This window comes from Jatropha curcas, chromosome 4 (genome assembly GCF_041381405.1).
Source record: "Jatropha curcas cultivar XTBG-Jc1 chromosome 4, XTBG_Jcur_1.0, whole genome shotgun sequence".
Taxonomy (NCBI): Eukaryota; Viridiplantae; Streptophyta; class Magnoliopsida; order Malpighiales; family Euphorbiaceae; genus Jatropha; species Jatropha curcas.
The window spans coordinates 1,957,553-1,982,754 of record NC_143154.1 but is presented as its reverse complement, the minus strand read 5'-3'; the positions used below and the strand labels follow the sequence as shown (position 1 = coordinate 1,982,754).

The window sequence follows — 25,202 nt, the reverse complement described above, 5'->3', positions numbered from 1 at the left end:
AATGCAACCATATCAAGTTCAAGACTGAGAAGTTGGCGTCACTCCTTCTTCGGATGGTGGATCATGCTGCCTCTCAATTCTACCACCGTCCAACACATCGAATCATTGATGATTCTCAACAAGTCCTCGAGAAGGCTCTGTCTCTTGTGCTCAAATGCAGATCTAAAGCTCGTATCAAATGCACATTCGCGTTAGTCTCTACTACTGACTTTAGAAAAACTTGTTCCTGTTTGGAAAATTCTATTGCAGATATCACTTGGCTTCTTCAATTATCATTGCCTGATGATGATAACTTTGAGTACTTGGGATTGCCATCGATTGCTTCTAGTGATCCAATTCTTTGTCTTATATGGGAACAAATTGCTGTGCTTAATACTGGATCGATGGAGGATAGATCTGATGCTGCGGCCTCTCTTCTTATGCTGGCCAGAGACAACTATCGCTATGGGAAGATATTCTCGAGGAGGGAGAGGTTGGCCCTTTGTTGAAATTGCTCAAAGAAGGGAACAAGGAGAGTCAAATGATTGACACAATAGCAATTGGTGCGATATGTTATGACTCGCAGAGCGTACAACGGGTGCTCAAAACTGGTGTTTGTAAATTGTTTGCGAAATACTCGAAGGTTTTTTGGAAGTGCAAGCTGCGGTAGCTGGGGTAATTTCAATATTTGCTAGTAGTTGGTGACTTGAATTTGGTTAATTACATAAGTAACATGTTCGGTGAAAACTGAAAAGTTCGATGGAACAGTGTCTTAGTTTTAGCAGAGGAGGATGAGCCACCCAAGCAAAGCTTATATGATTCAGAGTGAAAAAATAACCTCACTATTAACCAAGGCCAAGGGAATCTTTTTAAAGCAGCAATTGGCTACTTGTTGGGTAAGAAATTCCACTTCTTTCTTTCTAAATTCCCAACTTCAGAAAGTTCATGTCTTCGTAAATATAATGGTTAAGAGACCATTTCTCTCAATACATCATTTTCCACTTCTGTAAGTTTCAGCTTTCTACTGTGAATTATTGATCTTGGGGACTAATTTTGATAAAATTAGGACAAAATAAATAGTTATCCGAAGAATAATTATTTCATGTTTTTTTTATTGATAAAGGATTAAATAAGTGGAAAGAGAGTTAAAATGAAGAGACTATTAAATTAATTTTTTAAAATAAATATTCAAATGTTACATTTTATTTTTAAATTTTATTTTCAATCTTCAATTTGGTTAGAACATGGGCACCACATTCCACGGGCTAAGTCAATTTTGGCAGGAACTTTATTTTATTCGACGGCTTCATAAGTCTGCCAATCGACCTCCCCCTCTCAATCTTGTTTAATCTGGCGTAGCAGCTCATCTATGGCAGCCACCATGAAACAAATAGTGGCAAAATCAATCAAATTAGCTGAAGAAGTTATAGTATCTACAAAGGGTGTAAGGGTCTTCAAGGATGAGTGCTATGAGATCAAGTCCAACACTCGTAAGCTCGCAGCAATTCTTCGCGAAATGGTGGCTCAAGCATCCTCTAAATTCTATGAGCGTCCAGTGCGTATAATCATTGACGAGACTGAACGGGTACTCCAAAGGGCCCTTTCTCTTGTGCTGAAATTCTGCAATAATAGCCTCATGAAGCGTATCCTAACAATCGTCTCTGCTTCTGAATTCAGATTAGTGTCATGCCAATTGCAGTTTTCTGTAAGAGATGTTTCTTGGCTCCATCGCTTATTATTTTCCAGCGATGATCATCTAGGTATAGAATTATCTGTCCCTCCAATTGCCTCTAATGACCCACTCCTTGCTCGGATATGGGCATATATTGGTGCACTATATAATGGTTCAATAGATGGTAAGCATGAGGCTGCAAATGAGCTCCTTTCGCTTTCACAAGATTGTGATTTGAATAAAAAGTTGATCATACAGGAAGGAGGGGTTGTTCCATTGTTGAAGTTGCTGAAAGAAGGTAGGATAGAAGCACAAGTCATAGCTGCAAAAGTAATTGGGACTCTAGGCTTTGACTCAAAAAGCGTTCAACGCATTATCGATGCTGGTGCCTGTTTGGTGTTTGTGAAAATCCTCAAAGAAGGTTCTATGAAAGTTCAAACTGAGGTGTCCTGGACTATATCAAATCTTGCGGCTAAATACCCGACATGCCAAGGTATTTTTGGCCAGAGTAATATAGTTCGCCTGCTAATCAACCATCTTGCATCTGGAGTAGTTCAAGAACACGTTCCAAATGCTATTGTTATAAACAAAGCCACATCAGTTCTTGCAATTGTAATGGCAAGGAATCATTTGATTACAAGTAAGGCAATTGAGGAATACTATGATGACAAGCCCAGGGAACCTCAGCAACAGAATGTTTCACTCTCTGGTACAAGCTTTAAAGGTGGAGAAATCAAAGTTGAAAATGAAGACCCTGAGACTAAGGCCAATATGAAAGTTATGGCCGCCAGAGCTCTTTGTAACCTCCTCAAGGGCAATCCTTCTATATGCCGCACCATCATTGACTCAAGAGCTCTAATGTCTTTTATAGTTCTCTTAGACGAAGGAAATAAGGATGTTCAATACCATTCTGCGACCGCATTGATGGAGATCACTGCCATAGTAGAGGAAGATAGTGATCTAAGAAGAACCACATTCAGACACAGTTCACCTGTTTGCAAAATTGTTGTTGATCAACTCGTGAAAATTCTTCAAAGAGAAGATCAAGATTTAGACCTTCTAATCCCATGCATCAAGAGTATTGGGAATTTGGCAAAAACATTTCGAGTTGCGGAAGCAAGGATAATCACTCCATTGGTTAATCTTCTAGATGATATTATAGATGTTGAGGTTCTAAAGGAGGCCTTAATCACCCTTGCAAAGTTTGCCTGCAAAGAAAACAATCTCCATCATGATCATTCCAAGAAAATTATACAAGCTGGAGGAGCAAAGAACCTAATTTCGCTCATCGTTTTCAAAGACCAAATTGTTCAACACTCAGCATTGCTTCTATTGTGCTACATTACTTTGCACGTCCCGAACAGCGAAGAGCTTGTGCAGCACGAAGTGCTCAAAGTGCTAGAATGGGCTTCAAAGCAATCATTTGTTACTCAAGATGAAACATTTGACTCATTGCTACCAGAGGCCAGAGCTAAATTAGAGCATTTTCAATTCTCTAGAGGTTTGAGAGCATCTTATTGATGCAACGATATGTTTTGAGTCATATTTAGAAAATGCACCATATATATCACGATTCACATACAGCAGCTTCCGGTGGTGTAATTAGCCTAGCCATTCCAGTGGAGCACAAAGTTCAGCTTTTGTCTCAATTTATTAATGACTATCTCTTGTTGTTGTTGTTGTTGTTGTTTTCATTTTCTAGTGGAGCAACAGGAATATACAGAAACACCTGCAGAGATTGTAGCACGGTATAATATCACAGAGATAATTAATGCCACTCAAAAGTTCAGCCCAAAAATGAAGGTTGGCAAGGATGGTCATTTTGGGATAGTCTACAAGGTGGAACTTTGGCTTGCTCTTTCTTTGGCATTAATTGGTCATGTGCATATAATAATTATTCCTTCCATTACTTATGGCTACAGGCTGAACTGCCAAATCTGACCGTAGCAGTGAAGAAGCTTTTTCCTCAATCAAAGAAAGCTGCAGGAATAAGAGCAGAGGTTCTTGCATTGTCTAATTTGGAAAATCAGAATCTTGTTAAATTACTGGGTTCTTATTCAAAGAGAGGTTTGCATTTGCTAATTTATGAATATATGGATAAAGGATCCCTTGAGCAAGCTTTATTCGGTAACCTTCTTTTATCCAATAAGCTCACTATTCTTTGAAATTCATTTTTTTGTTTGATGATTTAATTAGTTAGGATCAAAGTGCAGGGTCATAAACAAATTTTGAGAACCAATCATCACTAATATTTTTTTGCAAAAAATGTATGTGGTGAAAATTTTGACGGGTTTTTGTAGTTAACCCTTTTTATCTAACACTTACATCTATCTCATATCCATTCTATAATTAATTAATGATCTCTATGCAGGTCCTCATTTTTCACTGCCGCTTAATTGGGAAATTAGATACCGTATTTGCCAACAAATAGCCCAAGGTTTAGAATATATACATAACCAGGAGCCCCCCATAATCCACAGAAGTATCAACGCCAGTAATATTCTGCTTTATAGAGATTATAATGCTAAAATCTCAGACTTTGGATTGGCAAATCTGTATGAGGAGAATGATCCATTCACGTTCATTAGAGCAGGAAGGACACTGTGAGTACTGAGACAACAAAAATTTCTTCACTTTCATGAATTAGTTGATCAACAAAAAAATAAAATAATTTGCATTGTTGCCTGCAGAAGGTACATGGCACCTGAGTATGCTGTTGGAAAAGAAGTAACAGTGAAATCTGATGTGTATAGTTTTGGTATTCTGCTCCTTGAAATCCTTAGTGGGATAAAGATGGACACAAATTTGGGCGATCGTGGTAATAGTATTTATCTTTTAGACAAGGTAATAAATGCATACTTCTTTTTTACTAATTTATTTGTTTATTTATATTATAAGAAGGTGAGAGTATTGTGAATAAAGAGACTGGAACTCACCAACTCAAATATAATGGTTTGATATCATCTGATTTTAATTTTAATTTTTTATTATAAAGATTTGTATCTTGAATGAGTTAACGAAATAAAAATAAAAATAAAAATGTTTTCCTTTGTTTTTATGGTTCAAAACATTAAGTGACAAATGTAATAGATTTTTCTTTTATTATGTATATTTGTGAAATAAACCCAAAAACAACGGCTAGCAAGACTACCATTTTCATGAAAATTAAGAGTGTGTGTGTGTATATATATCCCTCAGTTACAAGGTAATGCATTTACAGGCTTTTGAATGTCACAAGCAAAAAAACTACGAGGAACTAGTCGATGAAATATTAAAGGAGTATCGATTATGGAAAGTATCATCAAGAACACTAGAACAAGCCATCACCATCATCAAATTGGCAATGTTGTGCATTGATCGGTTGCCTTCTAATAGGCCTGCGATGTCAAATGTAGTGAGTGTGCTTCAAGGTAAAATAACTGTTAAAGATATTGCTGACAATGTATCATCTTCCTTTTACCTATAATTTCAAATTTGGGATTTGCTTTTGGAGTTTATTTCATCTATTATTATAGCATTCTTCATTAGTTTTTCAATGTTCTTCATTAGTTTTATTGTTTTTATATGTGATGTGAAATGGATGTCCCTGCTGGAGCTTTTTTGCTACTCTTAATGAGGATGAATACAAAGATTGTGAAGTTGGTGTTCATTGTGTTTGAACTTTGTATAGAATTTATAAGACTAAAGAAAGGGTGTGTACATGGGATCTTTTTTTTTTTTTCTCTCTCTCTTTTTATTGAAAAGGTGGCTCTTTTCAATTGTAATGGCAGATTCAGTGCAACTGATTGCTTTCCCTTACAGACATCAAATTTGTAAATTGTTTCAAATTCACATAACCTCCCTAAAAGTGAAAGTACAGAGATTTTTCTTTTTACATTATTATTTTCTAAGGTTCGATGCAGAATTTAAAGTACTTCCTCTTCTTTTTTTTTTTTTTACTGGAAAATTGACTATTTTCAATTTCAATAATAGATTGATTGCAACAGTGCTTTCCCCTACAAACATCAAATTTGTAATTTGTTTCAAATTCACATTATTTCTCTAAAAGTGAATGTACACAGAGGTTCTCATGTAGTATTATTCCAATGACTTATTCCAATTAGGCTAACATTTTATGTAGCTATGCATACTCATACCTCAAATTTTAGGACTCTGTTTTTATATATGTTTATAGATTTATTAATAGATAGATAGTACCTCCATGCTACATGAGTTGAATAGCCCATCATAAATTTTCTTTTCAAGGATATAATTGAAATTATAATTTTTAACTTGGTAATTTCAGAAATAATTTTAATTAATATTACTACATTAGAGTTTGTGGATTATACAAAAATTTTAATTTCAAAAATAATATTTATTTCATATTCTAATACTGATACATTAATGAACAAAAAAAAAAATTATATTTTTAGTTAAAAACATAATGTTCAGTGAACATTATAAATTGAGGTTTTCACTTTTTCAGATTGTTTCTCTTCATGTATAGGAGGGGGAGGATGGGCTTGTCGAGGTTAATGCACTTGCAATTCTAGAACAGTCATCCAAGCAAAGCTTATGTGATTCAGAATTCTTTACGAAAAACCACATATGCTAGTAAAAATCACCGCTGATAATTTTAGATCAACGTACCAATTAAGAAGTTCTATTTCAGATCTTACAACACTAATCTTACACATATTTGTTTTACCAAATTACCAAAAGTCGAAAGTTTATGCACTTTCTTAACTTCTATAGGCTATAGTTGCTATCAATAAGTTGATCATAAGTGAAGGCAGAGTTGTACTATTGTTGAAATTGCTTCGAGAAGGAAGGACTAAAGATCAAGAGGCTGCTCCTAAGTAATTGAATTTGCTTAATCATTTTGTATTTGAGACTGTTGACGAGCACTTTGAGAATACTATTTAATGAGCTTTATCAGTCCAGAGGTGATTGGTTTTTCAGTAGATTGGAGTTAATGAATATATAATCATTGTACTATATAATGGTAAGAAAGCTGCTATTTATCTAATTTTCTATGGAAAGCAAATATGAAATGCGTAAATAATGAACCTCTAGATAAGAATCTATGCAAAGAACCACGACATATAAGTATATATACACGATGATCATGCGATAAATATACGGCTTAATTATAAATTTAGTGTATCAATTCTTCAAAATTTTCTATTTCAGTGTCTCAACGGAAAACGTTTATAATTAAGTGTTTTGAAATCAAAAAAATTTTCAATGAAATGTCTTTAATTTTGGTGGGCCACATGAAGCCAAGTATGTAATGTAATATGCTTCGACATGATGTATAATTGTGTGCAAATTAGAAAGTAAAGAGAGGATAGGAAACATGAACTTTACCAAGGAGGACTCTAAACGTCGACCTTTCCCAAGTTTCTATCTTTCTTTTCTTTTTCAGAATAATTCCTCAAAAAAAAATTATAGATTTGAGTATGCATTTCATGATTGCATCAAAATAAATAAATTAATTAATAGTTTTTTGGCGTTTGCTTGCCCATATATAAGCATCCAAATAAACAACAAACATTTATCAAATTTTAAATTTGAAAATATTAACAACAATTATTTATCAAGTTAAAAATAAAAGAAGATAGCTTTCTCACTAACAAATTAAATCCATTTCAAATATTATATGCTTGAAAAAGCTTTTCATTTATAGCATTTCAGATATTCAAAATAACTGCAGGATTTGAATTCGAGACAAGGCGACATAACTCGCGAACCATTTGGTTGACAACAGCAGGAAATGAGGAGTGGAGGACTGAGAGATGGCTTCTCTTCTGGGATCGGATTGCAGGTTAAGGCAAACTGGAGCTGATGAGAGAGAGAGAGAGGGAGAAAATGCATTATTTTTTAGAAAAATGCTCTATTTTTGCATAACGGGATTGTTGTTTTAGAAACGGAGAAAAAGAAGGGGAGAGAGAGGGGGCTTTTGGATGGGTTCAGTGTGTATGAGAAGATAATGGGAACCCACAAAGGGTTTTATAAAGGATGTTATTTTTTATTTTTTAAAATTGCTGATGTATAAAAAAAAAGTGAGTCTCATTTTCGTTTACTTATCTTAGTCAGTTTCTTTGTAATATATGCACGGTTATAAGTGTGATAATGTGTGGGAAAATGTTTAATTGGTGTGAAATATTTTACTTTAGGTGCATAATTAGTCTTTTATAAAGTTGAGAGTACCGTAAAATTAATTTGTCAAAATTCAGGGATCAATCTATGTATTTCGCCAATGAAATGGACAGTGGCAATGGAATTGAGCAATAGACTTGCTGCGTGTGCATGGTTAAACATAAAGGTGCAACATTTATCCTCCGGGGTCATACCTTTTGCAAGTTATATTTAAGAAAGCTTTGGGCCCAAAGAGGTGATTGTCATCTGTGTAATGGAGCATCGAAAATTTTTGGTATTTTTTTAGGTTTTTTATATATTTTCTTTTAAGTTTCCAATATTATTTATAATGACAAAAAATTTCAAATTTCTGTAAACATCCTTTTTTAGCGACTTGTTTGGACTTTTTTTGTTGGTCCAATCACATTTGTACATGTAAATCTGACGTGGCAATCTAACTGTCATCCTATACTGCTTATGTTTGAATAGTTAATGGGCCACACGTGCTATTTGTACTTCCGGTATGCCACGTAAGATAGAGATACCTGATTGAAATTTTTTTTAAAGTTCAAAAGCTTGGTCGTAAACGTTTTCCGTTGAGACACCAGAATAAAAAATTTTAGAGAATCCAAACACTAAATTTATAATTAACTCAAAATATACATGCAAAACATAATTTGGTTAAATAATTTGCAGGTGTAATAGATTATTTAACTTGCTCATTACTTCAGTAATTTTTCTATTTTTCTGATCTTTACCCTTTTGTTGTTGATGAAGTTTAAGACTATAACACAACTTTTCAGAAAGCTACGTACAACCAAATTATCATTTTTCTGCTTTTTATGAAAAACTATCCAATTTATTCAATTTTATCTTCTCTAATCTCCATCAGCATTGACAGACCTGGGACGAGTAGAACTGAAGTAAAAAAAACTGAAGGATTAAAAGCGTACTTCTCATTCTTCATTTTTCCTTATTTCGGAAAAAAAGACTAATAATTATCATTTAAATTTATTTTGTGCAATATAAAGTTCAAAAACCGTCGTTTCAAACTATAAAGGGTATATTCGATAATACTAGCTGTTCCAGTAGTTATTAGCGATTTAATAGTAGTTGTTAGTTGTTTTAGTAGCTGTTAGCTAATAGATGTTAGTGACTAACTGTTAACTGTTTAAATAGTGGTTGAAAAATAAAAGTGTTTAATAAAAACAGCTGTTTGATTGGTTAATAAATTTAAAATAACAAAAAAGGATATTGAAATATTCACCTAAAATTTTCAGTTAAATTCGTTATAAAAAAAAATTACTATATCTAACTTTTCAAAATTTAAGGGAGCAAAAATTTAAAAGTTCACTATTATATAAATAAAATGGAAAATTTTTAATATTTTAAGGTATCAATTATTTTAATTTATAATATTTGTTTGAGTTTAAATATAAATATACAAATAATGTTTTTTTCTTTTACTATCAAATATAAATAAGTTAAAAATAAATATAATAAAACACGTCATGTGATAACAGAAGAATTTTATATTAATTAAAGATAAATATAAGGATAATGTTGTAAAAAAATTTAATAAAAAGAGTGAAATGCTAAACATTAGTTAAGATAACATTTTAAAAAAAACTTTATAAACCTCTAAAAGTTATTCTGTATATCAAGTTACCGAAATTTAGACTAGTCAAAACATTAAACGTTACTTTAAACGCTATTGCTGAAACGCTAAATATCAATTTTTCTCCAAAAGCTTTTCTTTATATTATAACCTAGCTTATTTTCCCATGTCTCTCATTTCTTAATTATCTTTACCGGTTGTCGGATAAACAACTGTTAATTTGCTATTGTGGAATTAATTAATTAATTAATAATTATTTTAAAAATTTCTCATCATAATTTTTAATTTTTTTTTCTCTCCTCTCTCTTCTACCCTTCTCACTCACCCTCCACAACTTTTTCTCTCTAATCTCCATGTTTCCTCTCAAAGATTTTCTTCACCAATGAACAACGATTGACTTAGTCAACAATGTTTTTTCCAGATTTTCTTAGTCAAAACCTCTTCAACAAGGTCAACGTTTGCCTTACAGCCTTAGTTATGAACTCAATCTCATCTCTCTCTCTCTACAACAACCAGAATCTTAGCTTTCAGTAATGCAGTGACAGAATCTGTCATACATAATTTTTTATTTTAAAAAAATAACTGAAATAAATATTAACAGAACTTAGAATTATTTATTATCTTTTACTAACTAAATTACTTTAAATTAAGGAGATATCCAACAATAGTAACTGTATTATTTCTTTCATATCTGAAAGCTTGTATTTCGGATTTGGTCCAACGAATTAAAAATATAGTATATAGCAAAAATTTTTTGGTGGCTCTGGACCCTTTTTTGGCAAGTAATATATATCCAGTTCTTCATGCCACCCATTGAAACCAGAAAATCAAAGATAAACCAAACCCTCGGAGAGAGAAGTGACTGAGAATGAATGACGGCAACCGCTTCTACACCATAATGCTCCACTTTCAAATACCAATGGAGGCAAGCAAGAGACCGCACCTTCCTCATCATCCAACCAAGCAGAAGCACAGCCGCCAACAATGCTCCATTCACTCATCTATAAAATCAATTTTCTTCCTAAAACTTTTCCTTGTATTATAACCAATTACCCAGTAAAAAAAAAAAAAAAAAAACAACTATTTTCCTCCTTTTCCTTTTACCAAAAGGATTACATATCCAAAACGCGTTAGAATACTGGTCCAAGTCATTATAAAATAACAGATTATATCTATATAATCATATTGGCATGGCATAATTCATTCTTTGCTTTCTCTCATCAATCTGCGTTACACTTCAGTTTCTTTCTTTTTTTCAAGTTCGTCGTTGCTTTCTTTTTGAAGTTCTTTAATTCGTTAAAGTGAATTTCTGTCGTAGTTAGAGATCAAGCTAAAAGAAAATGGAAAACTCTCATAATTTACCCGTAGGTTATAGGTTTCGACCTACTGATAATGAGATAATCCTTTATTACCTCTTCAATAAAGCTAGTGGTGTTTCAATTCCTTCAAACCCTATAAAGGATTTTGATCTTTATGATGATAATGATCAAACAATGATGAAAGTGTTTCAAGATACAAGTCAAGAAAAAAACTTTTACTTTTTTACTAAGTTAAAGAAGAAGCATGGCAAAGGGATGAGGATTCAAAGAATTACGGGTTTAGGCACTTGGAAAGAAACTCAAAAAGAAAAGAATATAAGTTGGGAAAATCAAATTATTGGCACTAAAAGAGGATTCAAGTTTGTGCCTAAGAAAGGTTTTGAGTTAAATAGTAGGTGGCTTATGGATGAATTCAGGCTTCATTCTTCCTTACTCAACCAAACAAACGTAAGTTTGCTTAATTATTGTTTCTTAATTATTAATTTTTTTTAGTAGTTTGAAGAATTAGGGTATTGATTATAGTTACAGATTTCTTGTTTTGTTATTTATGATCTAATCTATTTATTCTTGTTTGTTTTGCGCAGCAATTTGATGAGTACGTAGTTTGTCATATAAAGAATGAAAAAGAGTTAAGGTCCAAGTCACATTTTTATGAAGAAGACAATAAAGTAACTCAAGAACAAGAAGCCTCTCTTCAATCTGATTCTGGTACTTTCAATCTCAAATTACATCAACATGGCAGCGAGCTTATGGATACGATCTCTGATAATCTCTGGACTACTCAAGAAGTGTTGGAACCTCTTCAGTTAGATATGATCTCCGATAATGACTGGATTACAGAAGAAGAGTTGGAAAAATTGCTGCTAGATTAGGGATCTTCTCATTAGTTGTCAACTATATAATTGCAATCTCCTCTCATGTTTCAATGGTCCACGTAGAGTGAAAAATATAATTGCAATCTAAAAAGTGAGTCTTTCCGTTGTTTTTCGATTTTTTTTTTTTTTTTTTTTTTTACCAGTTGTTTAGATTGTTGATCTGTAAGGAATTTCACTCCTTTGCTACTGCGAATGCTAGCTTTTGCAAAAGTTTATACACAGTATAAATCTTTAATGGTAAATTTACTTTAGAAAGCACATAATTAACAAAAATAAAAATAAAAAATTATTTTTTCTATTTAGAAAATCGCACTGTTATTGAAAATCTTACTGTCAAAAAACACTGATAATTTTATTTTACTCTGAATTCAACACGTTTGTTTACATTCTTCTAAATACTTGCTCAAATAATTTTCACCATATATAAGGGATGGTAAGAACAAGAACTTGGAAGTCACAGACACTCTTTAGTTTCTACGTACATGGAAGAAATAAGAAAATTAAAAACATTAATTTATCTTTAATTTAATTTTTTATATTTAGAATATATCATATTTTCTTAAAATTTTGATCTTTGATCAACACATTTATGATTATACTTTTCTTTCTTTATGCAAAATAATTTCAGAAATTATAATGGTACTATTGGTTCTTTTCTAAAGTAAAGAGATGTAAGTAGCAGGTACCTGTGAGTCATACATTACATTACCCACTTATCCTCACATCAACCATTAAAATCTCATCCATTCAATCCATAATCTAAAACATCCCTCTCTGGCCTCTAACCACTTCTTCTAACTCTGTCCTGCAATAGCGCTTCATTACCCATTTCTACAAAACACTCTCCTCTTCCATTTATCTCCTTTTCTTCTTTAATTTCTTAATATCACAACCATGGCAGCTGCAGTAACTGCTGCAGTCTCCTTTCCCTCTTCAAAGTCCACTTCTCTCCCTTCAAGAACCTCCTCTATCATATCTCCAGAAAGAATCACCTTCAAGAAGGTAATACAGTTCATGCAGTTATAAATTTATGGCATTTTAGTGTTTTATGGAGATATCATGAAATGGTTTCTTTTTCCTTTTCTTTTTAATATTCAGGTCCCTGTTTATTACAGAGATGTTTCTACTGGTGGGAGAGTGGTTTCTATTAGAGCCCAGGTCACTACTGAGGTTGAGGCCCCTGCTCGGGTTAAAAAGGAATCAAAGAAAAATGAGGAAGGTGTGACTGTTAACAAATTTAAGCCTAAAAACCCTTACATTGGTAGATGCCTTTTGAACACTAAGATCACTGGTGATGATGCTCCTGGTGAAACTTGGCACATGGTTTTTAGCACTGAGGGTATGGATTCTAGATCATTTGTCACTTTTGGTAGATCTTTTTTATTATTATCATTGATTGGAGTCCTAGAATAGTGAACTTATATATGGGATATTGCTTAATTTGTATATTGATCAGTAGCTAGACTGTTCTAATTCTTGATATTTTAGTGTAAAAGTTTTAAATTGGGAAGTTAACAAATATATAATTCTGAAATCTGGCAAACTTTCTCCCTTTTGTATAATGATCTTGAGATTATTCATTAATATGTAACTTGATCTTGGAGCTGAGTGGCACTTTTGGGTTTGCTTAATTTAGGAGAGCTTCCCTACAGAGAAGGGCAATCCATTGGGGTGATTCCAGATGGTATTGATAAGAATGGGAAGCCTCACAAGCTTAGGTTGTATTCAATTGCAAGCAGTGCTCTTGGTGACTTTGGGGACTCCAAAACTGTGAGCTCCTTATCTAATTTGATTCACACTTGAATCTGTATTTCCTTTCCAGTTGACCATTATTCTTGAAATGATTATGAAATTCATGTGAAATTGGCATCTTATGGATCTCATTTGGAAGTCCTTATTTTCATTTTCGTTATGAAGCAAATGTGTATTTTCCTCTTATGAATTAAATTTTATAAATTTCAGTATATCTAAACCAAATTCTTGCAAATGTATTTCAAATTCAATATATTCCACTACTTGTTTTCTCTTTGTTTATGTTTTTGATTCATTGATGATCTAATATTAGTGATCATCTTTGTTCAGGTTTCTCTTTGTGTAAAGCGGCTTGTGTATACCAATGAACAAGGAGAAATTGTAAAAGGAGTCTGCTCAAATTTCTTGTGTAAGACTAACACAAGCCTATTTAGACTAAATTACTTCAATTATTTGCTTTAGTTTTTGATAATTCGTGCATATCAGATTAATGGGAAAAAACTTTTGATAATAGATTCAAACATTGTATTAAGATCCTCAGCCCTCGGCTAACAATGTAACATTGGATTCTTGCATTTCAGGTGACTTAAAACCTGGAGCTGAGGTAAAGATTACTGGACCAGTTGGGAAAGAAATGCTTATGCCTAAAGATCCCAATGCCACAATCATCATGGTAACCTTTAAATCTTATCATATTAAGGTTATCCATTGTGGTGATTAGCATGACCCATATATTAATTCTTGCACTGGATTTTATCTCTGCAGCTTGCAACTGGAACTGGTATTGCTCCTTTCAGATCATTCTTGTGGAAGATGTTCTTTGAAAAGCATGAGGACTACAAGGTAAAATAAATAACCACCGTGTTTCTTTTTTCTTTTTTTCTTCTTTTTACCTTCATGCTGACATAAAATGCAGTAAAGAACATGCATTGCATAAATTAACCTGGTTCTTTTGATGCTCTTTAGTTCAATGGTTTGGCATGGCTCTTCTTGGGTGTCCCCACAAGTAGCTCATTGCTTTATAAGGAGGTGAGGCAAACACTATAACACTAACCGAATGCATAGAATGTAATAGTATCTTGACTATTGAGAGTGAAACAGAAATCTCCTGTGCCATATATATGTTCAGGAATTCGAAAAAATGAAGGAGAAGGCCCCAGACAACTTTAGGCTTGACTTTGCTGTAAGCAGAGAGCAAACAAATGAGAAAGGAGAAAAGATGTACATCCAAACTCGCATGGCACAATATGCAGAAGAACTCTGGGAAATGCTAAAGAAAGATAACACTTTTGTCTATATGTGTGGATTGAAGGGAATGGAAAAGGGAATTGATGACATAATGGTCTCATTGGCAGCTAAAGATGGTGAGAAATATACCAAACAGGGTGTTACATGAATTTTTGCCTCTTAACCCTTTCTAGTTTGAAATATAGAATTAATTAATAGATGACAGAATTTGCCAAACAGGGTCTTAAACTTTATTTTTGCTCTACTTTCAGGCATTGATTGGTTGGAATACAAAAGGCAGTTAAAGAAAGCTGAGCAATGGAATGTTGAAGTCTATTAATGTGCACAATTACTTGTACAAATTCCTATTTTTGATTATTATGATATATGTGATTTTCCATGCATTGTGTAGATAGGTAATGTGACTGTAATTTATCAATAAAAATTTTTGCCCTTTTTTATAAACAAGGTGAATGTAGTACTATGGCTCTTAATAGAACTACTTACTTCTAAAGGAAAATGGATTTACACAAATTACAATGAATGAAGCCAATTTCTATTAGATCATTATATGAGTTGAAGTTCATTTCAAGGTTTCTCTCTTCTCTCTTTTAGTTGACTAATGAGATTCTCTTTCCGTTCTATATATATGGCTCACTTTCCTTTTTTATTTGTCTCAAAACTTAGTCTTATTTTCTTTTTTAAAAGATTATTTATTGTTTAATTTGTTAATATACTCGTATTTAATGTATATCTATATTTTCAATTGTATATACATCATTTACTATTAACATGGAGTATTTTTGAAAAAAAAAAAAAAAGAAAAAAATATAGTTTAACTATATTAACTAATTGTCTTTAATCTATATGAAAGTTAAAATAGGTATATTTATATGAGATGGAGGAAGTATTGCTTAACTATATTCTTCGACACCTTTAGCCTCTTATGAATGAAATACACCTTTAGCCTCTTATGAATGAAATAATAATAACATTCAAAATGATTTGGTCTAATGGTTGATGTGCATTAAATTACGTACTTAGTCGCAAGATTGATGTCATGACTCCGCCCTGGTTAGTATTGTCCGCTTTGGGCCCTTCCGTACGAGGTCACCCTCACGGCTTTGTCCCTTGAGCCATGGAGACAGATCCATGCACCCAAAAGCACGCTAACCAGTTCAGAGACCACCCCTCTTATGTACTGAATAGATTCCTCGTGCGTAACCGATGTGGGATTCACCTAGGTGCACTGTAGGGTTCCGAAATGAGCATTTTGGAAAGAGTTTTAACATATTCCCTTCTCAATCCAACAGTTAAAAATATATAATAATAATAATAATAATAATAATGCCATGAATTGCTAGACAAATATTGTTTTTTCGCATGATTAGCAACTTTGTCAAGCATCAAAACTAGAAAGTCTGGGTCCGTTTGGACAAGTTCATGTTTATAAGAAAAGGCCCAATAACAAGCCCAAACGTGAATCCTCGAATACCCGCTGGCGGACGATCCATATTTCATTACCATGCACCTTAGATCACCAGATCATGACAGAACACTGCCGAGCAAATATATGTTTAGCCGAGACCCAGCAACACAAGGAAGCAAAAAGGCGGTGGGCTAATTTGCAATTAGGGTTGTCTTAGGGTCAAAGATCTAACCCTTCTGCTCTCTCTTTCCTTTTTCTCTCTATATATATAGATAACCCTAGTTTCTAGAACTAGCTTCACTCTCACTGTAAAGCTCACAACCTTGTGTTTAGGGCTTTTCTTCTCGATCTATGGCTCAATCAATGGCGGCGGAGGAGAAAACGGCTGTTAGATCCACAGGTAAGGTGGTTAGGTTTAGCGATAGGAAAGGCTTTGGGTTCATCAAACCTGATGATGGCGGCGATGATCTGTTCGTCCATCACACTGCTATCAAATCTGACGGCGGTTATCGTTCTCTCACAGAGGACGAAACAGTTGAATTCACAGTTGCTTTGTCAGACGATAAGTATCAAGCCATTAATGTTACTGCTCCTGGTGGAGGCCCAATCCAAGCTAATAATAGGAGAGGAGAGGGTGGTTCAGCCAAGCGCGGTGGTGGATTTGGTGGTTCATGGAATAGGAGGAATAACGGCGGTGGTTATAGTGGTAGTGGTGGAGGTGCTGGAGCTGGTGGGGCTGGGTGTTATAATTGTGGGAGCCCTGGTCATATTGCTAGGGATTGTGATAATCGAGGAGGTAGTGAAAATAACAATGGTGGCTGTTTTAAGTGCGGTAATTCAGGGCATTTTGCTCGGGATTGTCCGCGAGCTACTAATGGTGGTGGAGTTACTGGAGGCGGGGACCGTAGCAGCAGCAGTAACGGTGCTTGCTTTAAATGTGGAGGGTATGGACATTTGGCTAGGAGTTGTCCAGGTGGTGGTGGTGCTTGCTATAACTGTGGTGGGTTTGGGCATTTGGCTAGGGATTGTACTAGTGCGAGGGGAACTGGTGGTGGCAGGTTTGGAAGTAGAGGAGGTGGCGGTGGCGGTGGTGGTGGTGGAAGCAGTGGTGGATGCTTCAACTGTGGGGAAGAAGGGCATTTCGCAAGGGAGTGCCCTGACAACTCTTGATTGATTGAGGAGAAAAAGAGTAATAGTAAATATTTCTCTTTTTTATCTTTACCTTTGTTGGTTATCCGTTTTTTTTTTTTTTTTGGGTCCGATCTATACATAGGATTGTGTTGAAGAATCCTCCGTCTGGTAGAGGAAATTTTCCCAGTTTTGACTAATACATATGGTGATTCGGATAAAAATTAGGCTTTGTCCTTCAATGACCGTTTGATAATTTTCTAATTGAGCTGTTCTCATTTTAGTTAAGTGTCAATCATGTCTTTCTCACTGCCTTATAAATTTCTAAATATTCAGGACATGTGATGCTATTGTATTCTTGCATTAATCTGCTGTTTTGATTATATGAAATTCAAATTTTGTCTGCAATTAGTTCTTCAATTATATCTTGCATTTGTATCAGTTGTGTTATCATTCATACACCTTTGCAGTAACTGAAGTAGGGGTCATATGTTTATCTTCCAAATAATTAGAATTTGACTTGGTAGAATCTTTCAAAATGGCTGTCTTTCACTTCTGATGTTATATGGAATTGTAGCTCATATCCTGCATTTTGTATTCTAATGTTCAAGTATGCATTCTTTTTCCTCAAATTGTTTTGGGTTTTAGCCTGGGAGGCAACCTTTGTCTCAATGTTTTCGAGATTCTGGGTAATTTATTTTCAACTGGTTGTTCATAGTTAATTGAATGTGCTGATTTAGTTTAGTCCGGCTTTTCTAGTTCTAGAGATTAGACAAGCTGGTAAGGATGTTTCGTTTGGATTTGCCAATAAGTATAGGCCATGTAGAATATGGCTGCAACACATTTTACCACTTTGTAACCTGGAAGTAGTATCACGCTGAGTGTATTCTCCCTCTAAATTTTGCAATTACAGTAGATGGTAGTCTGTAGTTTATATTGTATTGTATTGTAAAATGATGGTAGTTTTGGAGACTGAACGGAATTGATAGTATAAGTGTGAAGGGTTGAATTTATTGTTGGCAGTTAATGTGAATTTTGCTCTTAGATGAACTCCCTTGTTTGTGGATTGCAAATCCTTGTGCATTTTCACAATTTTTTTTTTTCCTTCTGCAGTTTACCTTCTACAAATTGTACTATTTATCATTATATACAATTTTGTGTTACTGATACAACATAAATGCAAACTTGTATACAAAACGCTAGACTGCCAGTTAGCTTGGGTAGTGAAAATTACTTGTGGCGAACAGGTAGATTGGCCTTATTTGCATATCACGCAATATGGAATATGACGGGAATGTTGAATTTATAATATTTTTAGATTTAGGCGTCGTTGATTTAAATGCCGTGCGTCTCCTATTGCGAAATTTGATAGGAACAGGTAGCTGCATGTCCATGGCTTTGCCTGTGCTAATAGTAGGGGTTGAGCCGGAGTGTTCTATTTTTATATTTTCTCCCATCCTTCATAGGGCAGCATGGCTGGGACTTGGGTGGAGTTTCAGGCCTTTTGATGGTTGAGCCCTTGCAGTGTGGTTTTGGGCTTTAATTGAAGGACTTGGTGGCTGGCTGACTTCTTGGAGTACCACAAATTCGTGTACTTTGGAGTAGATTTCTTTTTTTTTTTTTTTTTTGTGGTGCTAAAGTTAATTTTGTGATTTCCCTTTTAAAAAAAAAAAAACTCTACTTCAGCTATATATATATTCCCTTGAAATCATATTATTTGCTTCGGAGGATTATAGCATAGCTTAGGTTATATTTACTACTTTGTGTTGGGTCTCGTTTGTAGCCTCCAAGGCCCGTTTTAGTTATATTCGAAAACTGAATTAATGTGGGAGGACTGGAAAGCTTGGGCCCTGGGCCTGCCTTGACAGAATAATCGCAAACAGAGGAATCTTTTCCTACCATTTGCGAACTACTTTTGCTCCCATTAACCGAGTACTGTCCAACCCAGCCCCAAAGTCCATATGATTGGCTTACAAAGTCTACCCACAAATCTCAAAGCGAGATTTTTATTCCTGCAGTGCAATTTGCAAAGATAGGACAGTGTCATGACTGTCAAGTTGCTCGCTTGTGCAATTGAAATTAAGTAGAGCCTGTAAAAAGACACAAGCAGCAATTCTGTATTTCATTTTTTGACCTCTCTTTAAACAAGTTGACAAAGAAATATATATATTTTTTCTTATCTTTTCCACTGTCCCAAGGGACATCTGAACTCAGTTTATTGGGATTTGAAGGAATCCTCTTTAAGCGGTTAAAAAGTAAAATTCATTTCTAATTGATTTATTTGACCTCTAATGACCTAGATTCTTTCCTCCTCTCTTTCTTTCTTTCTCTGACCTTTTCTTCCCTTCCATCAAATTGAATTCTAGTCATGTGCTGTGCAGAATATCACCATATCATCTACCTGTTTTGTTTCTATTTCAGTACGTGAATTTGGAGCCCTCTTGCTAGTTGATGCCCTTTTCTGTAACTGTAACAACAGAGTTTGCAGAATCTCAATGCATCCTTTGCATACTTCCAAAAGCCTGGCCTATATATTTAATTTTTTAAAATTTTAATTTAATTTAATTAATTTTTTTAATATATAATTTTCTGTCTGGCATTTACGAATGGTTAGCTAGAGAGAGAGAAAGAAACAACCTATCTTTCCCTTTAGCTTAAGAAAGCATTAATCAGACAGTACTAAACTACAAAAACATGACATACTCCTCCATACTATGAACCGACCTTACTCTTATTTGGTTTGCATGTGCTGTGCTTATAAATACGTCCCCTTTCTCCATACTCCTACCACATGAATCCCACTTTTCTCCCTTTCCACTTGCTAATTCCCCTACTTACCTATATATATTTTTTCTTCCCCACTCCCAACATTTCCATACCATCTTTTACAAACTTAAAATCTCTTCTTCTCCTCCTCACTCTTCAATGGCCCTTTCTCACCTCCACTTTCCTCTCTTCTTTCTTTCTTTCCTTCTCATTTCTTCAGGTAACTTTCAATTGCCATTCACAATCTTTCTTTTTAGATATTGTTTTAGTATCATCACATAAAAATTCATTGGTACATCTACACTGTATTTTTGCACGGGATAACGTCAAACTAGTATCATTAAGTCATAACTCTTTTTTTTTTACGCTATATGTTTGCGCGGGATAGCGATAACAATAATTAAGTCTTAGTTCTAAATTTTTTAATATTTTTCAACTAATTAATTCTCCCTATCTTTTGATTAATTTGATTTAAGTGAATTGAATTAATTTTAGTTAATCTTTTTATTTAAAATTTAAATTGTATCAATTTCGCACCAAAATTATATTCTTATATCGTTTGTGATTTTATATGGCGGTGCTACATTATTTCTCAATTGAAGCCATTTTTTGTCACATAGGTGCATATTCAGCCACGTTTACCATCACAAACAAGTGCAGCTATACAGTTTGGCCAGGAATACTTTCAAACGCCGGCACGGCGCAACTCTCCACCACTGGCTTCGCTCTTCAACCAGGCGAATCGAACTCCGTCGCAATCCCAGCCTCTTGGTCTGGCCGTTTATGGGGCCGAACTCTCTGCACAGAAGATACCACAATAGGCAAATTCACTTGCTTAACAGGCGATTGTGGGTCTAATTCTATCGAATGCTCCGGTGATGGCGCCGCCCCTCCAGCTACCCTTGCAGAATTCACTCTTAACGGAGCTGATGGTCTCGATTTCTACGACGTCAGCCTCGTTGACGGCTACAACCTTCCAATGCTAATAACACCACAAGGCGGCACCGATGGTAATTGTACGATAACCGGTTGTTCGGCGGAGTTGAACAATTTGTGCCCGACCGACCTTAAAGTAATGGACAGCGGAAGCGGAGAGAGCGTGGCGTGTAAAAGCGCGTGCGATGCGTTTGGGGATCCGCAATATTGCTGTAGTGGGGAGTATGGAAATCCTAATACTTGCAAGCCTAGCTCCTACTCAGAATTCTTTAAAAATGCTTGTCCTAGAGCTTACAGCTACGCTTATGACGACGGAACCAGCACTTTTACTTGCGCCGGAGCTGACTATGCCATCACATTTTGCCCTGCACCTTCCACCAGGTAATTCCTCCTCCAATTTTCAAAATTTAGTGTGAGTCTTTTTTTTATATGATTTAAAATTGGGAAATGCTGGAAATCCAATTATTTTTCCAAAATGTTTAATTAATATAGGAAAATAAAGAAAAAAAAATCTGAGCTAGCCAATGCTGTGATTTCTTTAAGGCGTTTTTGACCTATAAGGAGGTCGGTCGGTCGGTCGGTCGTTAAAGGATGGGACCTTTTCCCACTTCTGGTTTCTGATTGTCTGAGTCTCAGTATCAGTATGTCCTGCACGTCTTAGTTATTTATTGTTAAGTTATACAAAATTTTTTTTTAAAATTTTTTTTTCGTAATCTGAATTTGGTGACGGTGGTTGCAGTGTTAAGTCGGCTAATAGACAGTATCCAGAGGCGGTGGAAGTCTCGGCCGGCACTCGTATCACGTCACCTTACTCCATTTATGGCGGCTATCTGGCGGTTGTGGCAACTCTTATGAAAATTATATTTTATTTACATCTATAAGCGAAAGTCAAACATTTTTCCTTCGCGACAAGGTGAATTTCACTTCTGAAAAAGACATTATCAGGTGAGATTCACGACCCGAAGTGATAAATTGATGGAGAAATTAGATAATTGAATTGAAGAATTGCACGATTCGGCAGCAATTATGAGAAAAATCGAGGAAGATTTTGCATAATTTGCGGTGAATAGATGTGATGGGAATCGTAATACATAATAGAATGGAGAAAACGGTAAAGGCCACATCAGCAATCACGCTTGTGATTTGGACAAAGACAAGAAAGAAAGAAAGAAAGAGACGCATTAGTGTAGAAGCAAATGAGAGCAACGAACCAAAAGTGGGTTTTCATGTTGATTTGGAGATTGTAATATTTAATTATTATATTATATTTGTATTGCATACCGTTATTATTAGCTGGATAATCTAATTTTATGTTTCTTAACTTTTGCCTAATAATAATGCCAACTTTGATTAGTTCACATTCGTTGGTCCTTTTAATCTAACCCAAGCGTTTTCAATTCGCTGTCACCTCTTACAGTTGCAAATTTGTTTAATGTAATATACATGTATGGTCCACGTTATTGCTGCGGTTCGATTATTCATTATATATATATATATATATATATATATATATATGTATGTATTGGTTTCGTGACAGAGATATTAGAAGAGAAGGTTTCTGCGATTAATATTAAATTTATATCTTTGATTCGGTTAATAATAAATCGTTGGACTTTGATCTTAAAAATTCAGTTTCAATCAATAAGTTATGAAATAACATTTATCAAATTGACGGGATCTTTGATTAAGAACTAATTAACTCTTTCAACAATAATAATTTTATCTCTTTACTAGTAATGGGTCGAGTATCTACAATTATCTAATTATTCCTGACAATCGATTTAATATAGCGGATAATGAACAACATCGTGGTAATTTAGATGTTACTTGTTAAATTATCGAACCTAGCAATTTCGGTGAGCAAAAGAACCGGCCACATCGAATTAAAAATCGAACTGCACTAGCTCAGTTCAATCGGTCTGCTTATAAGAAATATAATTATCGGTTTAGATGGTTTAACTAAATTTTCTTTCATTTTTGGTTTGATTTTATAGAAATCGGTCAGTTAGGCTGAAAATCGATTAAACTGATCAGACCAAACCAACATATACTAGTTATTGATTTTGCAACTCACACGGTGAAGACTGAAGAGCTACAGATATAGCTAGGGCTAAAGACTTTTCGGGCTATTTAATATTGTATTTTTGAGTCCAAGTTTTCGGCTTAGAATGGGCTCATACGGCGATCAAGCTACTTTGGGCCTCACAGATTTTTTTATTTATTTATTAAAATAGTAAAAAGATAATAGTATAATAAATTCTAGAATTAAATGGAGAAAATTATTTATTGAACATACAAATTTACTAATTTTAATACATTTTCCTTTTGTTTATGCCACATAGAAATTTAGTTACATATCCTATGAATAAATTATTACCATATTCAATTTCGTTTTATGAGGTGTTGCAACCCCCACTTCAGCATTATTTATCAAAGTAAAAAAAAGAGTATAATATTTTAATCTGAATTAGTTAATTATTGACTTGGATTCAAGTACTCTATTCTTGGTGAAAAAATAATTACTGTATTAAATGAAAAAATAAAAATATAATAATAAATAAAGAGAATATAATAAAGATTATATGGGACGACTTTCTCCGATTTAAGAAACTAACTATATATATATATATATATATATATTGAGAGGGAAATATCTTTTAATTTACCTAAACTTTAATTCTCAAATGCTTACTCTGAAAATCTCTTCTTTTTTTTATAATAATAATAATATTATATATATGTGAAATTTATACAACTAAAATTTTAGTCCAAGATGCTTATCGGGGTCTCCCTTTTCTTTTCTTTTCCTTTTTTTTTTTTTTTTTATAATTTTCATATCAATCTTTTTATTTCTCTAGCCTTCTTTTCTCTTCCTTCTATGCTTTTTATCTCTCTTATTCCTAAGTTATCTTTTTCTACCTCTATATTTCATTTAAGAATACTTCAAACAATTCTCACATGTTAAATCAAATTATAAATTTATCAAAAAAATATGAAATTAAGTTGAGTTTCTCATTTTAAGTATCATCACAAATATTAAAATTTATATAAATTCTATTTCATTTTAAAAATCTTAACTGTGACTAAATTCCGAGCTGGATTAGACAGTCTCTGATAATAACGTCCGAATACCGATGGTTTATAAAAAAAAACATGTGGAATTAGTTTTCAATTTTAATTTCATTAAGTATTTATCATTGGACGAGAGATTAGAAACTCAAGTCTAACTTCAGAACCTAAGTGATAATTAGCTAAATGTTAATAAGTAACATGCGTCTAAGTTTACAAATCATGACATAACCTAATAGTAAATACATATATGACATGACGATAGATCTACGATAAAATCCCTGCTCCTCTAATATTCAAAAAAAAATATATATATATGCATCTAAGTTTTGACTTGTTAACGCCTGTATAATTGGTAGCAATTGGCTTATAAATATTGGTATTTGGTGGCCGTGAATGTCTTTTTGTTTATATATTATGCAATGTATTTTTTTATTTTTAATGTGAATATATTATTTTTTATTCTAATGTCTCATGTAAATAAAAATATTAATTAATTTTTTAATAATATTAAATAAAATTATTATTTTAAATAACTATAAATAAAATTATCAAAAAATATTAATTGTAATATTTTTTATTAGTAATTATATTTCTGAGGTTAATGAAATTCAAATAAAATAAATTAACTAGCATTTGATAAAAAAAAAAAATGCTACGTAGCTGAATTAAACAGTTGTTTGAGATTTTTATCAACTATCAACTGCAGATTAAAAAACATACCAAATACTTCCTCTGTCTCAAAATATAAGTCGTTTAAGGTTTTTGCACAAATATTAATAAAACAATTAATTCTCCTGAATTTTAATAATTATGGTATTAAATATAAATAAGGGTAATATTGAAAAAATATTATTTATTGCTCCTTAAAATACTCAAAACGACATATATTTTGAGATAAAATAAACAATAAAAAATAACTTATATTTTGGAAAAGAGAGAATATCTATTAGCTAGCCGTTGAATATTAAATCAGCTATCAATTACATATAGGGATGACCACAGTTTCGGAACCACCGATTTTAGTTCTAAATAATATGAAATTAGAATCGAACCGAAGATTAACAATTTTGATTCTAAAAATGGGAATTTAGCCATCCCTAATTGCATGAATCACCTAAATCGAAGACCCTCTAAATACATATATATATATATATATATATATATATATATATATATATTAACCACAGATGAAGTTTGATTGAATGACAATGAGATTATCTTTAAAATTACAAAATTACAAGTTCAAACATTAATTAAAGTATAATAATTAAATAAAAGAAAAGGTATGCATGGTGTCATCAATGCA

The 25,202-nt window shown here is 33.5% G+C and overlaps 5 protein-coding genes across 6 annotated transcripts; all 5 read left to right on the top strand.

Moving 5' to 3' along the window:
- The first annotated feature begins 489 nt into the window (after positions 1-489).
- On the top strand, positions 490-5,187 carry LOC105629380 (uncharacterized). Of its 2 annotated transcripts, XM_037637703.2 has the most exons (7): positions 490-875; positions 1,263-3,152; positions 3,354-3,490; positions 3,574-3,778; positions 4,023-4,254; positions 4,342-4,495; positions 4,872-5,187. In XM_037637703.2, the coding sequence occupies exons 2-7, from the start codon at positions 1,349-1,351 to the stop codon at positions 5,115-5,117; spliced, it is 2,778 nt and encodes a 925-aa protein (XP_037493631.1). In that variant the 5' UTR covers positions 490-875; positions 1,263-1,348; the 3' UTR covers positions 5,118-5,187. The 2 variants fall into 2 exon arrangements, with proteins under 2 accessions (XP_037493631.1, XP_020532782.2); XM_020677123.3 differs by lacking the exon at positions 490-875 and having other exon boundaries at positions 1,169-3,152.
- Positions 5,188-10,732: 5,545 nt separating this feature from the next.
- Positions 10,733-11,583, top strand: LOC105629389 (NAC domain-containing protein 2). Its single transcript, XM_012210986.3, has 2 exons — positions 10,733-11,158; positions 11,296-11,583. Exons 1-2 carry the CDS (start codon positions 10,733-10,735, stop codon positions 11,581-11,583), a joined length of 714 nt encoding a protein of 237 aa, XP_012066376.1.
- Positions 11,584-12,323: 740 nt separating this feature from the next.
- LOC105629056 (ferredoxin--NADP reductase, leaf isozyme, chloroplastic) lies at positions 12,324-15,085 on the top strand. The gene is made up of 9 exons (XM_012210575.3): positions 12,324-12,588; positions 12,685-12,925; positions 13,223-13,356; positions 13,669-13,747; positions 13,920-14,011; positions 14,104-14,181; positions 14,305-14,367; positions 14,468-14,702; positions 14,838-15,085. The coding sequence occupies exons 1-9, from the start codon at positions 12,481-12,483 to the stop codon at positions 14,903-14,905; spliced, it is 1,098 nt and encodes a 365-aa protein (XP_012065965.1). The 5' UTR covers positions 12,324-12,480; the 3' UTR covers positions 14,906-15,085.
- A 1,063-nt stretch (positions 15,086-16,148) lies between these two features.
- On the top strand, positions 16,149-17,410 carry CSDP1 (cold shock domain protein 1). The gene has a single exon (XM_089720131.1). The coding sequence runs from the start codon at positions 16,346-16,348 to the stop codon at positions 17,162-17,164; it is 819 nt and encodes a 272-aa protein (XP_089576257.1). The 5' UTR covers positions 16,149-16,345; the 3' UTR covers positions 17,165-17,410.
- Positions 17,411-19,873: 2,463 nt separating this feature from the next.
- LOC105629074 (Pathogenesis-related thaumatin superfamily protein) lies at positions 19,874-22,182 on the top strand. Its single transcript, XM_012210595.4, is given in 4 exon segments — positions 19,874-20,108; positions 20,509-21,205; positions 21,564-21,635; positions 21,637-22,182. Coding segments are annotated over 4 exon segments (873 nt in total). The 5' UTR covers positions 19,874-20,047; the 3' UTR covers positions 21,680-22,182.
- Positions 22,183-25,202: the final 3,020 nt, after the last annotated feature.

What these genes read in the sequence shown, in the direction of transcription:
- LOC105629380 (XM_037637703.2), top strand. Translation starts at nt 1,349, where the DNA reads ATGGCAGCCACCATGAAACAAATAGTGGCAAAATCAATCAAATTAGCT. An exon ending in ATTAGAGCAGGAAGGACACT is followed by an intron (nt 4,255 to 4,341) that starts GTGAGTACTGAG and finishes TGTTGCCTGCAG; the next exon opens with AAGGTACATGGCACCTGAGT. An exon ending in GTATTTATCTTTTAGACAAG is followed by an intron (nt 4,496 to 4,871) that starts GTAATAAATGCA and finishes ATGCATTTACAG; the next exon opens with GCTTTTGAATGTCACAAGCA.
- LOC105629389 (XM_012210986.3), top strand. Translation starts at nt 10,733, where the DNA reads ATGGAAAACTCTCATAATTTACCCGTAGGTTATAGGTTTCGACCTACT. An exon ending in CCTTACTCAACCAAACAAAC is followed by an intron (nt 11,159 to 11,295) that starts GTAAGTTTGCTT and finishes TGTTTTGCGCAG; the next exon opens with CAATTTGATGAGTACGTAGT.
- LOC105629056 (XM_012210575.3), top strand. Translation starts at nt 12,481, where the DNA reads ATGGCAGCTGCAGTAACTGCTGCAGTCTCCTTTCCCTCTTCAAAGTCC. An exon ending in AAAGAATCACCTTCAAGAAG is followed by an intron (nt 12,589 to 12,684) that starts GTAATACAGTTC and finishes TTTAATATTCAG; the next exon opens with GTCCCTGTTTATTACAGAGA. An exon ending in GCTCATTGCTTTATAAGGAG is followed by an intron (nt 14,368 to 14,467) that starts GTGAGGCAAACA and finishes ATATATGTTCAG; the next exon opens with GAATTCGAAAAAATGAAGGA.
- CSDP1 (XM_089720131.1), top strand. Translation starts at nt 16,346, where the DNA reads ATGGCTCAATCAATGGCGGCGGAGGAGAAAACGGCTGTTAGATCCACA.